General features: G+C 48.1%; 1 protein-coding gene across 1 annotated transcript in view; it reads right to left on the bottom strand.

Moving 5' to 3' along the window:
- The window catches only part of LOC119293647 (peroxidase 2-like), a 36,231-nt gene that overhangs the window by 4,835 nt on the left and 18,694 nt on the right, over positions 1-12,702 (bottom strand). Inside the window, exon 4 of the mRNA XM_037572037.1 lies at positions 4,805-5,115. Coding sequence (XP_037427934.1) covers positions 4,805-5,115 — 311 coding nt within the window. The remainder of the gene's footprint in view (positions 1-4,804; positions 5,116-12,702) is intronic.

Genomic DNA, 12,702 nt, shown 5'->3' with positions numbered 1-12,702 from the left:
TCGGCGTCGGCGTCGGGGCAGGGCTTCGGCGTCGGCGTCGGGGCAGCGCTTCGGCGTCGAGAGAGAGGAGAATGGGAAGTGGCAAAACTGCTAAGTGCAGTATTTATAGACGCACCTTTAGTCGCGGTTGGAGAGGCGGACCGCGACTAAAGGTACCCTTTAGTCGCGGTTGGAGAGGCGGACCGCGACTAAAGGTACCCTTTAGTCGCGGTCCGCCTCCCCAACCGGGACTAAAGGGTTTTGGCGCCGCTTCCGTTCCCGCGCAGAAAGACCCTTTAGTCGCGGTTGGAGAGGCGGACCGCGACTAAAGGTACCCTTTAGTCGCGGTCCACCTCTCCAACCGCGACTAAAGGTCTGTGCTAGAACTGGCGCGGTTCGGTGGGATGTTTAGTCCCACCTCGCTAGCCGAGAGGCTTCGACAGTGGTTTATAAGCGCGGCTGCGCTCACCACTTCGAGCTCCTCTCAAATGCAGGCTTATGGGCCAATTCTGTCACTATGTGCCTGTGGGCCTACTCGGCCTTCTGCGGGCCTGAATCCTGGCCCTTTAATGGGTTTCTAGTCGTATTCAGGCCGTGGTGGCCCAGTAGGTGGCATATTTTCTTTTTTTCTTCCTTTTTTCCTTTTTCCTTTTTTCTTCTGTTTTTTTCTTCTATTTTTTTCTTATGTTTTTCTTCTGTTTGTTTTTTTCTTCTGTTTTTCCTTTTTTCTTCTGTTTTTTTCTTCTGTTTTTTCTTCCTTTTTCCTTCTTTCTTCTTCTTCCTTTTTCCTTTTAAAATCAGAAAAATAAAACTAATTCATTTTAAAACCCCTTGAAGGTTTGACAAAAGGTTTGATACATCATTCAGTTCATCGACCAAATACAAAGTTTGGTACAATAAATTATTACACATCAATTCTTCCCTTGTGTCCCTGCTTGCTTACGATTGTGCCGTATCCATGGAGCATTCTCATCATTTAACTTAATGCTTGGGTCAATGTTCACTTTGAAGGGCGGAATTTCACCAAACATATTATAATCTTCTGACATGTCTGTCTTGTCCTCCACTCCCACGATGTTTCTTTTCCCTGAAAGAACAATGTGGCGCTTTGGATCATCGCATGATGTACTGATCGTTTTCTTATCTTTCCGTTTCCTCGGTTTGCTACTCATGTCCTTCAAATAAAAAACCTGAGCGACATCTTTGGCAAGGACGAATGGTTCGTCAAGGTAACCAAGATTGTTGAAATCCACCATTGTCATTCCGTATTGCTCGTCCACCTTTACCCCACCTCCTGTTAGCTTGAACCATTTGCACCGGAACAAAGGGACCTTAAAGGAGGGTCCATAGTCAAGTTCCCATATCTCCTCTATGTAACCATAATATGTGACCTTTTGCCCATTCTCGGTTGCTGCATCAAAGCGGACACCACTGTTTTGGTTGGTGCTCTTTTTATCTTGGACGATCGTGTAAAATGTATTCCCATTTATCTTGTACCCTTGGAAAGTCGTTATAGTCGAAGATGGTGTCTTGGCCAACATGTACAGCTGATCTACAACATCATTGTCATTCATTAAATGTTTTCTCAACCAACTGCCGAAAGTCTCCATGTGGGCCTTCCTAATCCAGGATTCAGGCTTCCCCGGGTTGTCCGAGCGTAAAATATTCTTGTGTTTCTCAAAGTATGGAGCCACCAAGCTGGAATTGGTCAGTACAGTGTGGTGTGCTTCAGTCAGAGAATGGCCGTCCATACATATCGTTGATTTCCTTCCGATCGTGCCTTTTCCACTTAGTCTCCTCTCGTGCCGCGATCGAGGAAGACCAATCGGCTTAAGGTCAGGAACAAAGTCAACACAAAACTCAATTACCTCCTCATTTCCATAGCCCTTGGCGATGCTTCCTTCTGGCCTAGCACGGTTACGAACATATTTCTTTAATACTCCCATGAACCTCTCGAAGGGGAACATATTGTGTAGAAATACAGGACCGAGAACGAAAATCTCTTCGACTAGGTGAACCAGGAGGTGCGTCATAATATTGAAGAAGGATGGCGGGAACACCAACTCGAAACTGACAAGGCATTGGATCACATCGTTCTGTAACCGTGGTAGAACTTCTGGATTGATTACCTTCTGAGAGATTGCATTGAGGAATGCACATAGCTTCACAATGGCTACTCGAACATTTTCCGGCAGGAGCCCCCTCAAAGCAATCGGAAGCAATTGCGTCATAATCACGTGGCAGTCGTGAGACTTCAGGTTTTGGAACTTTTTCAGGTTTATTATTCCCTTTATATTGGACGAGAATCCAGACGGGACCTTCATACTGCTCAGGCATTCAAAAAAGATGACCTTCTCTTCTTTGGTCAGAGCGTAGCTGGCACGACCTTGAAACCATTCCGGATGCCGGTCATCAGGGTCTTTCAAACGTTGCTGGTCCTGCCGTGCTTCCTTTGTATCATTTGTCTTCCCATACACGCCCAAGAAGCTTAGGAGGTTCACGCAAATATTCTTCGTAACGTGCATCACGTCGATTGCAGAGCGGACATCTAGGACTTTCCAATATTCTAGCTCCCAGAATATAGATTTCTTCTTCCACATGGCTGCGTGCCCGTCAGCTCCCTTCGGAACTGATTGTCCGCCAGGACCCTTTCCAAAGATGACTTTCAAATCCTTGACCATATCAAATACCTCAGCACCAGTGCGTTCCGCAGGCTTCGGCCGGTGATCTGCCTTGCCGTTGTAATGCTTGCCTTTCTTTCTTACTGGATGAATTTTCGGAAGAAATCGACGATGCCCAAGGTACACGTTCTTCTTACAATTTGGCAAATGTAGACTTTCAGTCTCATGTAAGCAGTGCGTGCATGCATTGTATCCCTTATTTGACAGTCCCGAAAGGTTACTAAGAGCAGGCCAATCGTTGATGGTTACGAAAAGCAACGCTCGTAGGTCAAATTCCTCTTGTTTGTGCTCATCCCACACACGGACACCACCCCACAGCTGTAAAAGTTCATCAACTAATGGCCTTAGGTACACATCGATGTCGTTGCCGGGTTGCTTCGGACCTTGGATGAGCACTGGCATCATAATGAACTTCCGCTTCATGCACAACCAAGGAGGAAGGTTGTAGATGCATAGAGTCACGGGCCAGGTGCTATGGCTGGAGCTCTGCTCGCCAAAAGGATTCATGCCATCCGTACTTAGAGAAAATCTTATGTTCCTTGCGTCAGCTGCAAAATCTTTGAACCATCTGTCGATCTTTCTCCATTGCGTTCCATCTGCGGTGTGTCTCAACTCCCCGTCCGACTTACGGTCCTCTTTGTGCCATCGCAACAACTTGGCATGCTCTTTGTTCCTGAACAGACGTTTCAACCGTGGTATTATAGGAGCATACCACATCACCTTGGCGGGAACCCTCTTCCTGGGTTTCTGGCCCTCAACATCGTCACCAGGGTCATCGCCTCAGATCTTATAACGCAATGCAGTGCATACCGGGCATTCATTCAAATTCTCGTATTCACCGCGGTAGAGGATGCAGTCGTTGATGCATGCATGTATCTTCAGAACCTCTAAACCTAGAGGGCAGACAACCTTCTTTGCTTCGTACGTACTGGCGGGCAACTCGTTATCCTTTGGAAACATATTCTTCAACATTTTCAGCAAGTTTTCAAATGCCGAGTCAGCTACACCTGCCTCTGCCTTCCATTTCAGCAAATCCAGTGTGCAGCCCAGCTTTTTCAGACCATCATCGCATCCGGGGTACAGCGCCTTTCTGTGATCCTCTAACATGCGATCCAAATTCTCCCTCTCCTTTTCAGTTTCGCAGCGTCTCCGTGCATCAGCAATGGTCCGACCAAGATCATCAACGGGATCATCACGTGCCTCTTCTTCACCTTCCCCTTCACCTTCAGCATCCTCCATGAAAGTATCACCGAAATGAGCAAGATAGCTTTCATCGATGAAATCATCCCCTTCTTCATCTTCTTCCATTATAACCCCTCTTTCTCCATGCTTGGTCCAACAATTATAGCTTGGCATGAAACCGTGCCGAAGCAGATGCATGTGAACATCTCTCGAGGAAGAGTAACCCTTCTGATTCTTACAGATAACACATGGACAGATAACAAAACCCCCCTGCTTGTTCGCATTAGCCACTACGAGGAAATCTTTCAAACCCGTAGTGAACTCGCCGGAGAGTCGGTTACCGTACATCCATTGCCGATTCATCTGCATTATTATAATATAAAATATATAATTAACCATCATGCATTTGTTAAACTAACTAGCTACAAACAATATAAATTAAACAATGAACTGCACACATGCATATTTTATCAATGACACACATGCATGAAAGGTTCAAGTTGCTAACCGCGATCGAGGAGGAAAAAATAAATGAGGAACCTCAAGTGTGGCTCCAACACTTCATATCATGTTTGTTTCACCCTCTTAGGGCATTTCATCAAACACCTTGTGTGCATAAGAGGAACCAAAAGCAAACCTACACCCCCTTGTGAAGCTTGTGAAGAGAAGTGGCACCAAATGGCTAAGTGAGCGTGCTGAACTAGTATATATAGGGGAGGAGCTTTAGTCGCGGTTGGCCTGGCCAACCACGACTAAAGGCCTTTGCGCACCTTTAGTCGCGGTTGGCCTGGCCAACCGCGACTAAAGCCCCTCACGTGCACCAGCTGGCCACCGAGCGCCCTGGGCCCAGGCCTTTGGTCGCGGTTCGTCTGCCGAACCGCGACTAAAGACTTCATTAGTCGCGGTTCCTACAGTTTCGCGACTAATGGGGCTGGACGGAAGCCTCTTTTTCTACCAGTGACCATGCCCAAGGAGAAGTCGGTGCTGAACTGTGCGGCGCTGGACGCGTAGGTGCGAACGAGAGCGTCGGTGGGGCCGCCGTTGAGGAGCTGCTGGTCGGAGTGGAGGAGGCCGCGCTGTGAGACCAGGTTGCCGTAGTAGGCGTTGTCCAAGGCGTTTGGGGTGGACACGTCCAGCGGTGCGAGGTTACCGTCGCCGCCGGACCGCGGGCAGTTACCCTGCAGCGACGCCGCGTACGCCGCGTTGATGTTGGTCTCGCCGTAGATCCGGCTCCTGAAGTTGGTGCATGCCGCCTGCCCGATCGTGTGGGCTCCTGCATGCATGCGTGCACAAGTGTACAATGTACAAATGTAAGTAGAGTGGCCTCAAGTGTACATCACGCGTACTGCCGTACAACAGTACAAGTACGATGGAATGGTAAGCTAGGGCCAACTCTAGCTGGCAGACGGTTGTGCGAAAGAACAAAATGTTAGCAAAGGATTAGATCACTTCTTTTTTGAGAAAAGGCCACAACCCGACATTAAATCAAGTCGCCCAAAATACCGAAAGATACAAAGTCTCAAACAGCTCACGAACGACAATCGCCCGCATGTGATTATAGATTAGGACAACTAATAAAATAACTCATGGAGCATGCCTAAACAATTTAATGAATGTAGATCTAAAGCAAGACAAATAGAAGGGAACATGGAGGAGAAGCATTACGATACGAAGAACCTGAGCTGTCGAGAAAGGAGTGGAACAAACTAGGAACACACCTCGCACCATCGGTCGTCACTAGAGGGGACCCCTATTTTTCATTGATGTGAGACTCCATCCTAATAGGCTAGGGCTCCCTAGAAATTGAGTTGGCAAGTCAACATATGCCCCTTAGTTAGAAGAGCGTACCTCACAACAATGGATCCTACCATTAGCAAACAATGCCCCCCTTATGCCTCGCTCAATCACATAACATACAGATGTGTGGAGTACAATGCAATTCAAAATAATGCCTTCATGAAGGAAATGACATCGAGGCATTGCCGCCCAAGTCCCAAAGAATCTAGGTTTTCATTCCGAGATCAAAGAGGACAAAGAAAGGCCACAACGGCCCCTTCACAATAGATACGACATCCATGGATATCGTCACTACTAGCTCCAACATGAACTCTCTAGTATCCACCTCACATCTTGACACAACCAGGCCTCTAAGACGACCCCCTCACACAACCGTCGTTGTTCACTACTCGCCAGCCACCGTACTGCCCTCTTGCTCGTGCACACCGTCTAGCGCCTAAGTTGGTAGTCCTACCCACAAAACGTTCTAGTTTCCACGATCCAAAGATGAACTCGCACCCAAACTTTACTCGCCACCACGCTGCAACAAAGGAGTGGCCTTCATAGCCACCATTAGGGAACCTGAACACTGGCCAGGAGAAGCCTTGACTGGCTAACCATGCATTGGAGTTCCACTATAGATCTAGACCCGATATCATATCCCAACCAGTTCGTGCAGGTAGGAGTGGCGAGGGCCTCCCTTGGATATAGATCCAGTGGTAGTATCGTTAGAGGCGGTCCGAAGGGGCTCAGGGCTCCAACCCTGCCCCGCAGCTTCGAGGCAGCCAGGAAACCATCCTCCATGCGCTGCCCAGCCAGTCTCTACAAGACACGTCATTATTAACGGATATGAACACGCCATTGAGGGAGATCATCATACTCGCGCCAACTTGGTGCACCGAGATGGCCACACCGGACCTTTGATACTTGATGAGAAGGCCCAGAGCCACCCTAGGTTGAAAGACACGAGGAGGAATGCCCTAACGCCTCCATCTATAATGTGGGATTTGTTCCACGGTGATCATTAGTAAAAGCTAGGGAGGGTGATTACTTGGTGGTGGCAGGGTTCTCAACGGGAGTCACCTGAGTACGCAGGGGCACGAGTAACACATTTTTTCAGATCACCTATTAAAATAGCGATTCATGATGCCATGACAAAAAGGTTTGACATTCAAAATTGCCAATTAGGAGAGGCACGAGTATTATTTTTAAACAATACGGAGGAAAACATATATATTATTCTTTTATCGAACAATTACAATATAGTACCACCAACACCAAGATGGAACCACGTCTTCCCTCTCGTGATGGAAGACCACCAAAAGGGGAAGGAAAAGAGAATTACCTATTTGCCGCATTATGCGACAAATAGCGCGCTTCCCACAAGTGACCACGATATGGGACGACCTATTTAACAGCGACTTGTGAATTCTATTTTTTGGTTTTCTTTTTTTCTTTTCTTTTTTGCGCACCTTTTCTGGTTTTTTCTTTTCTTTTGTTTGGTTTTTTGTTTTTCCTTTGCGGCTGTGACCCGCATCCTGTTTACGGGTTGACTTTGCGGGGTCTGCCTCTGCGGCTGTCCTCCCCCAACCCGCAAAATGTAAATTTGCACCTCAATTTGCACATCAATTTGTATTTCTTTGCATTTTCAATCACATTGGATACATAGGACATCACCAAACCTTTGCTAGAAAAGCAAGCCCAAAAAAAACAAGAACCACAAGTGTGCATTTTAGAAGATTTTCAACTTCCATAACTGCTCCCACAAGTTAAAGCAATATCTTCTCTATGCACCCATTGTTGATCTGCGGATTCTTGATCTTTACTTCTTCATTATTCTTCTTTGGTTCTAAAGAAGTAGACATTGCTTCCCCTCTAGTTACGCATGCATGCGCTTCATTTCCTTCGATTGCACTAAGGAGTGCACGGACGTCTATCCATTTTCTTTCTATCAATAAATCAATGTATTCGCCTTCCCAAAACCAAAATGAGCATCCATCTTCCTACACGCATGATGATGTTCGAAATGAGCAAACATAAGGAGCTATCGAAATGAGCCGAATGCAAAATAGCACGTACCCCGTCGTTTTAGCATTTGAAGAACACCATCCGGGGTGCTTCGGCATGCCCGAAAAGTCGCCCCAGCACTGTCTGTGGGCATTCGTCGCACTGTATGAGCGACATCGGCGAGCCACAGAGCCTCTGCGCGAGGGCCGAGCCCGGCGGACGGCCGACTGAATCCATGCCGGCAAACCGTCGGCGGCGATGAGCGGACGAACCTGCACCTGCATGCGCCGGTGAGCCTCTGCCGGGGCTGAGCGAGGTGCTTCCCGACCATTCCATAGCTTGGCGCAGCCGGCGGCGGCCGAGAAAGCCAAATCCGGCCGCCCGCAATGAAACGCTGCAGATCCTCAAGGTCCCGGCCCGCCGACGCAGGAGGAGGGGAGGGGAGGGGCGGAGGGCTACGTCGTGCGTTTGGAGGCCTTCCGGCGTGCTCCCGCCGGCCACTTTCGCCGAAATCTTGGGCGGCGGCGGGGCGAGGGGGGGAGGGGAGGCGGTTGGTGGGGGAAAAGCGCGGGCTGAAATGTCCCCGACCAACCGCTCCCGCTATAGGCAGGGCACCGACGGGCCGGGAGGGGGGGGGGCGCGAATACACGGGTTGCGGCCGAGTTTTTGCCGCGCCCCTCAAATTTTTTTTGCGGGCCGGCCGTGTTTGCGGTGTCTATTCGGGCGGGGTTTTCGCCGCCGGCCCGCATTTTGGCGGTTATTTTGCGGGTCGGGGGCTTTTGCGGGGTCTGCTAGAGTTGCTCTTACACTCAGCCTCTTCCTCCTTTTAGAGTTGAGGTCCTCACATGAGCAACCCTAATTGACAAATGTGCAGATAACACCTCAATGCATGTCCAATGTTGGCTGCTCTCCAAAGGCACAGAAGTACATGCGTCCCCTACTCCCATACAATCGGCTTTCCTTTGATACAACATGTAACACCCTGGCGCAAATTCGGGCAAATGCACTATCTACATGTGGGACAGGCCCGGGTATACATAACACCCCTCATACACTTTGGTCGCCGCTTTCTATAAAAGCGTTAACTCGCATGCGCTATGCTCGGACACAAGAGCCTATATGCTGGGAAAACTCTACCTAAACTCTCTTGGGGGAACTAACCCAACCACACGACTCCACCCCGGCCCACATGGGCCTCCACAAATGTAAGGGGGTATTACACCTCCATCCCGTTGCCTTCTTCAATTTTCGTCACTCTCTTAGTTCTCTCCTTCGCACCTTCCCACCTTGTTCCTATCGCTACCCCATCCACCATATTCTTCTCATTAACGTATCTCCTTCATTGTTCCTCTGGCGTGCGTGCTTCACCCCATGACCGATGATCCAACCATGACATCTCTCTAGGATCCCGGTATTACACGCTAGGCCATGAGTAAGCCCCCTCTCAACCCCCTACCCCTCCCCCCAATGTCTTTGTTGCCCTCGCCTGTATTCGCCGGAATTCACGAGTTAACTTTCACCTTCGGTGTGCCCTCTTTCTCTTTTCTTACTCATCTACTTCGTTGCGCTTGCGACAAACAAGACTCTCAACCCGGTTTTTATTACCGGGCTCGAGCATTACTAGCCTCGCAGTTCTTGTTGCTGCGGCCTTGCAGTCAGTACGGCGTGGCAGTGCCAATATATCGCGTGCCATCCGGGCGATTGAAGGATAGGCCAGGCTATGTTCCTTCCACCATTGGAGCACACTGGACTCACCTGCTGGAAGTTGCCACGGGCAGATGGTTAGAAGGGCTGGGCTAATGCCACGGGCGACACGGGGAGCACGGGCGTTGCCCGCGGCGATCGCTGTGATCCGGACGCCGGCGCCCGTCGCTCCTGGTGCTAGGTGTTGGGGAACGTAGTAATTTTAAAAAATTTCCTACGCACGCGCAAGATCATGGTGATGCATGGCAACGAGAGGGGAGAGTAATGTCCACGTACCCTCGTAGACCGTAAGCGGAAGCGTTATGACAACGCGGTTGATGTAGTCGTACGTCTTCACGATCCGACCGATTCAGGTATCGAATGTACGGCACCTCCGAGTTCAGCACACGTTCAGCTCGATGACGATCCCCGGACTCCGATCCAGCAAAGTGTCGGGGATGAGTTCCGTCAGCACGACGGCGTGGTGACGATGATGATGTTCTACCGGCGCAGGGCTTCGCCTAAACTCTGCGACGATATGATCGAGGTGGAATATGGTGGAGGGGGGCACCGCACACGGCTAAGGAACGATCACGAAGATCAACTTGTGTGTTCTAGGGTGCCCTTCTGCCTTCGTATATAAAGGAGGGAGGGGAGGGGCGGCCGGCCCCCAAGGGGTGCGCCTGGAGGAGTCATACTCCCACCGGGATTAGGACTCCCTCCTCTTGCCTTGGTGGAGAAGGAAAGGGGGGAGGGGAAAGAGGAAAGGGGGGCGCCCCCCCCCCCCTCCTTGTCCTATTCGGACTAGGGGGAGAGGGGGGGCGCGGCCTGCCCTGGCCGGCCCTCCTCTTCTCCCTCATGGCCCATGTAGGCCCAATAACCCCCTGGGGGGTTCCGGTAACCCCCCGGTACTGCGGAAAAATCCTGGTTTCTCCCGAAACGTTTCCGATATCCAAATATAGGCTTCCAATATATCAATCTTTATGTCTCGACCATTTCGAGACTCCTCGTCATGTCCTGGATCACATCCGGGACTCCGAACAACCTTCGGTACATCAAAATATATAAACTCATAATAAAAACTGTCATCGTAACGTTAAGCGTGCGGACCCTACGGGTTCGAGAACTATGTAGACATGACCTAGAACTATTCTCGGTCAATAACCAATAGCGGAACCTAGATGCTCATATTGGCTCCTACATATTCTACAAAGATCTTTATCGGTCAAACCGCATAACAACATACGTTGTTCCCTTTGTCATCGGTATGTTACTTGCCCGAGATTCGATCGTCGGTATCTAATACCTAGTTCAATCTCGTTACCGGCAAGTCTCTTTACTCGTTACGTAATGCCTCATTCCGTAACTAACTCACTAGCTACATTGCTTGCAAGGCTTATAGTGATGTGCATTACCGAGAGGGTCCAGAGATACCTCTCCGACAATCGGAGTGACAAAACCTAATCTCGAAATACGCCTACCCAACATGTACCTTTGGAGACACCTGTAGTACTCCTTTATAATCACCCAGTTACGTTGTGACGCTTGGTAGCACCCAAAGTGTTCCTCTGGTAAACGGGAGTTGCATAATCTCATAGTTACAGGAACATGTATAAGTCATGAAGAAAGCAATAGCAATATACTAAAGGATCAAGTGCTAGGCTAACGGAATGGGTCATGTCAATCACATCATTCTCCTAATGATGTGATCCCATTAATCAAATGAAAACACATGTCTATGGTTAGGAAACATAACCATCTTTGATTAATGAGCTGGTCAAGTAGAGGCATACTAGTGACTATATGTTTGTCTATGTACTCACACATGTATCATGTTTCCGGTTAATACAATTCTAGCATGAATAATAAACATTTATCATGATATGTGGAAATAAATAATAACTTTATTATTGCCTCTAGGGCATATTTCCTTCAGTCTCCCACTTGCACTAGAGTCAATAATCTAGATTACACAGTAATGATTCTAACACCCATGGAGTCTTGGTGCTGATCATGTTTTGCTCGTGGAAGAGGCTTAGTCAATGGGTCTGCAACATTCAGATCCATATGTATCTTGCAAATCTCTATGTCTCCCACCTGGACTTGATCCCGGATGGAATTGAAGCGTCTCTTGATGTGCTTGGTCCTCTTGTGAAATCTGGATTCCTTTGCCAAGGCAATTGCACCAGTATTATCATAGAAGATCTTCATTGGTCCCGATGCACTAGGTATGACACCTAGATCGGAAATGAACTCTTTCATCCAGACTCCTTCATTTGCTGCTTCCGAAGCAGCTATGTACTCTGCTTCACATGTAGATCCCGCCACGACGCTTTGTTTAGAACTGCACCAACTTACAGCTCCACCGTTTAATAAAAACACGTATCCGGTTTGTGATTTAGAATCGTCCAGATCAGTGTCAAAGCTTGCATCGACGTACCATTTACGACTAGCTCTTTGTCACCTCCATATACGAGAAACATATCCTTAGTCCTTTTCAGGTATTTCAAGATGTTCTTGACCGCTGTCCAGTGATCCACTCCTGGATTACTTTGGTACCTTCCTTCCAAGCTTATTGCTAAGCACACGTCAGGTCTGGTACACAGCATTGCAGACATGATAGAGCCTATGGCTGAAGCATAGGGAACATCTTTCATTTTCTCTCTATCTTCTGCTGTGGTCGGGCATTGAGTTTGACTCAACTTCACACCTTGTAGTACGGGCAAGAACCCTTTCTTTGCCTGATCCATTTTGAACATTTTCAAAACTTTATCAAGGTATGTGCTTTGTGAAAGTCCAATTAAGCGTCTTGATCTATCTCTATAAATCTTGATGCCCAATATATAAGCAGCTTCACCGAGGTCTTTCATAGAAAAACTTTTATTCAAGTATCCCTTTATGCTATCCAGAAATTCTATATCATTTCCAATTAATAATATGTCATCTACATATAATATCAGAAATGCTACAGAGCTCCCACTCACTTTCTTGCAAATACAGGCTTCTCCAAAAGTCTGTATAAAACCATATGCTTTGATCACACTATCAAAGCGTTTATTCCAACTCCGAGATGCTTGCACCAGTCCATAAATGGATCGCTGGAGCTTGCACACTTTGTTAGCACCTTTTGGATCAACAAAACCTTCTGGCTGCATCATATACAACTCTTCTTCCAGAAATCCATTCAAGAATGCAGTTTTGACATCCATTTGCCAAATTTCATAATCATAAAATGCAGCAATTGCTAACATGATTCGGACAGACTTAAGCATCGCTACGGGTGAGAAAGTCTCATTGTAGTCAACCCCTTGAACTTGTCGAAAACCTTTTGCAACAAGTCGAGCTTTATAGACAGTTATATTACCATCAGCGTCAGTCTTCTCCTTAAAAATCC

This window comes from Triticum dicoccoides, chromosome 4B (assembly GCF_002162155.2).
Source record: "Triticum dicoccoides isolate Atlit2015 ecotype Zavitan chromosome 4B, WEW_v2.0, whole genome shotgun sequence".
Taxonomy (NCBI): Eukaryota; Viridiplantae; Streptophyta; class Magnoliopsida; order Poales; family Poaceae; genus Triticum; species Triticum dicoccoides.
This window is presented reverse-complemented; position numbering and strand designations above follow the sequence as displayed.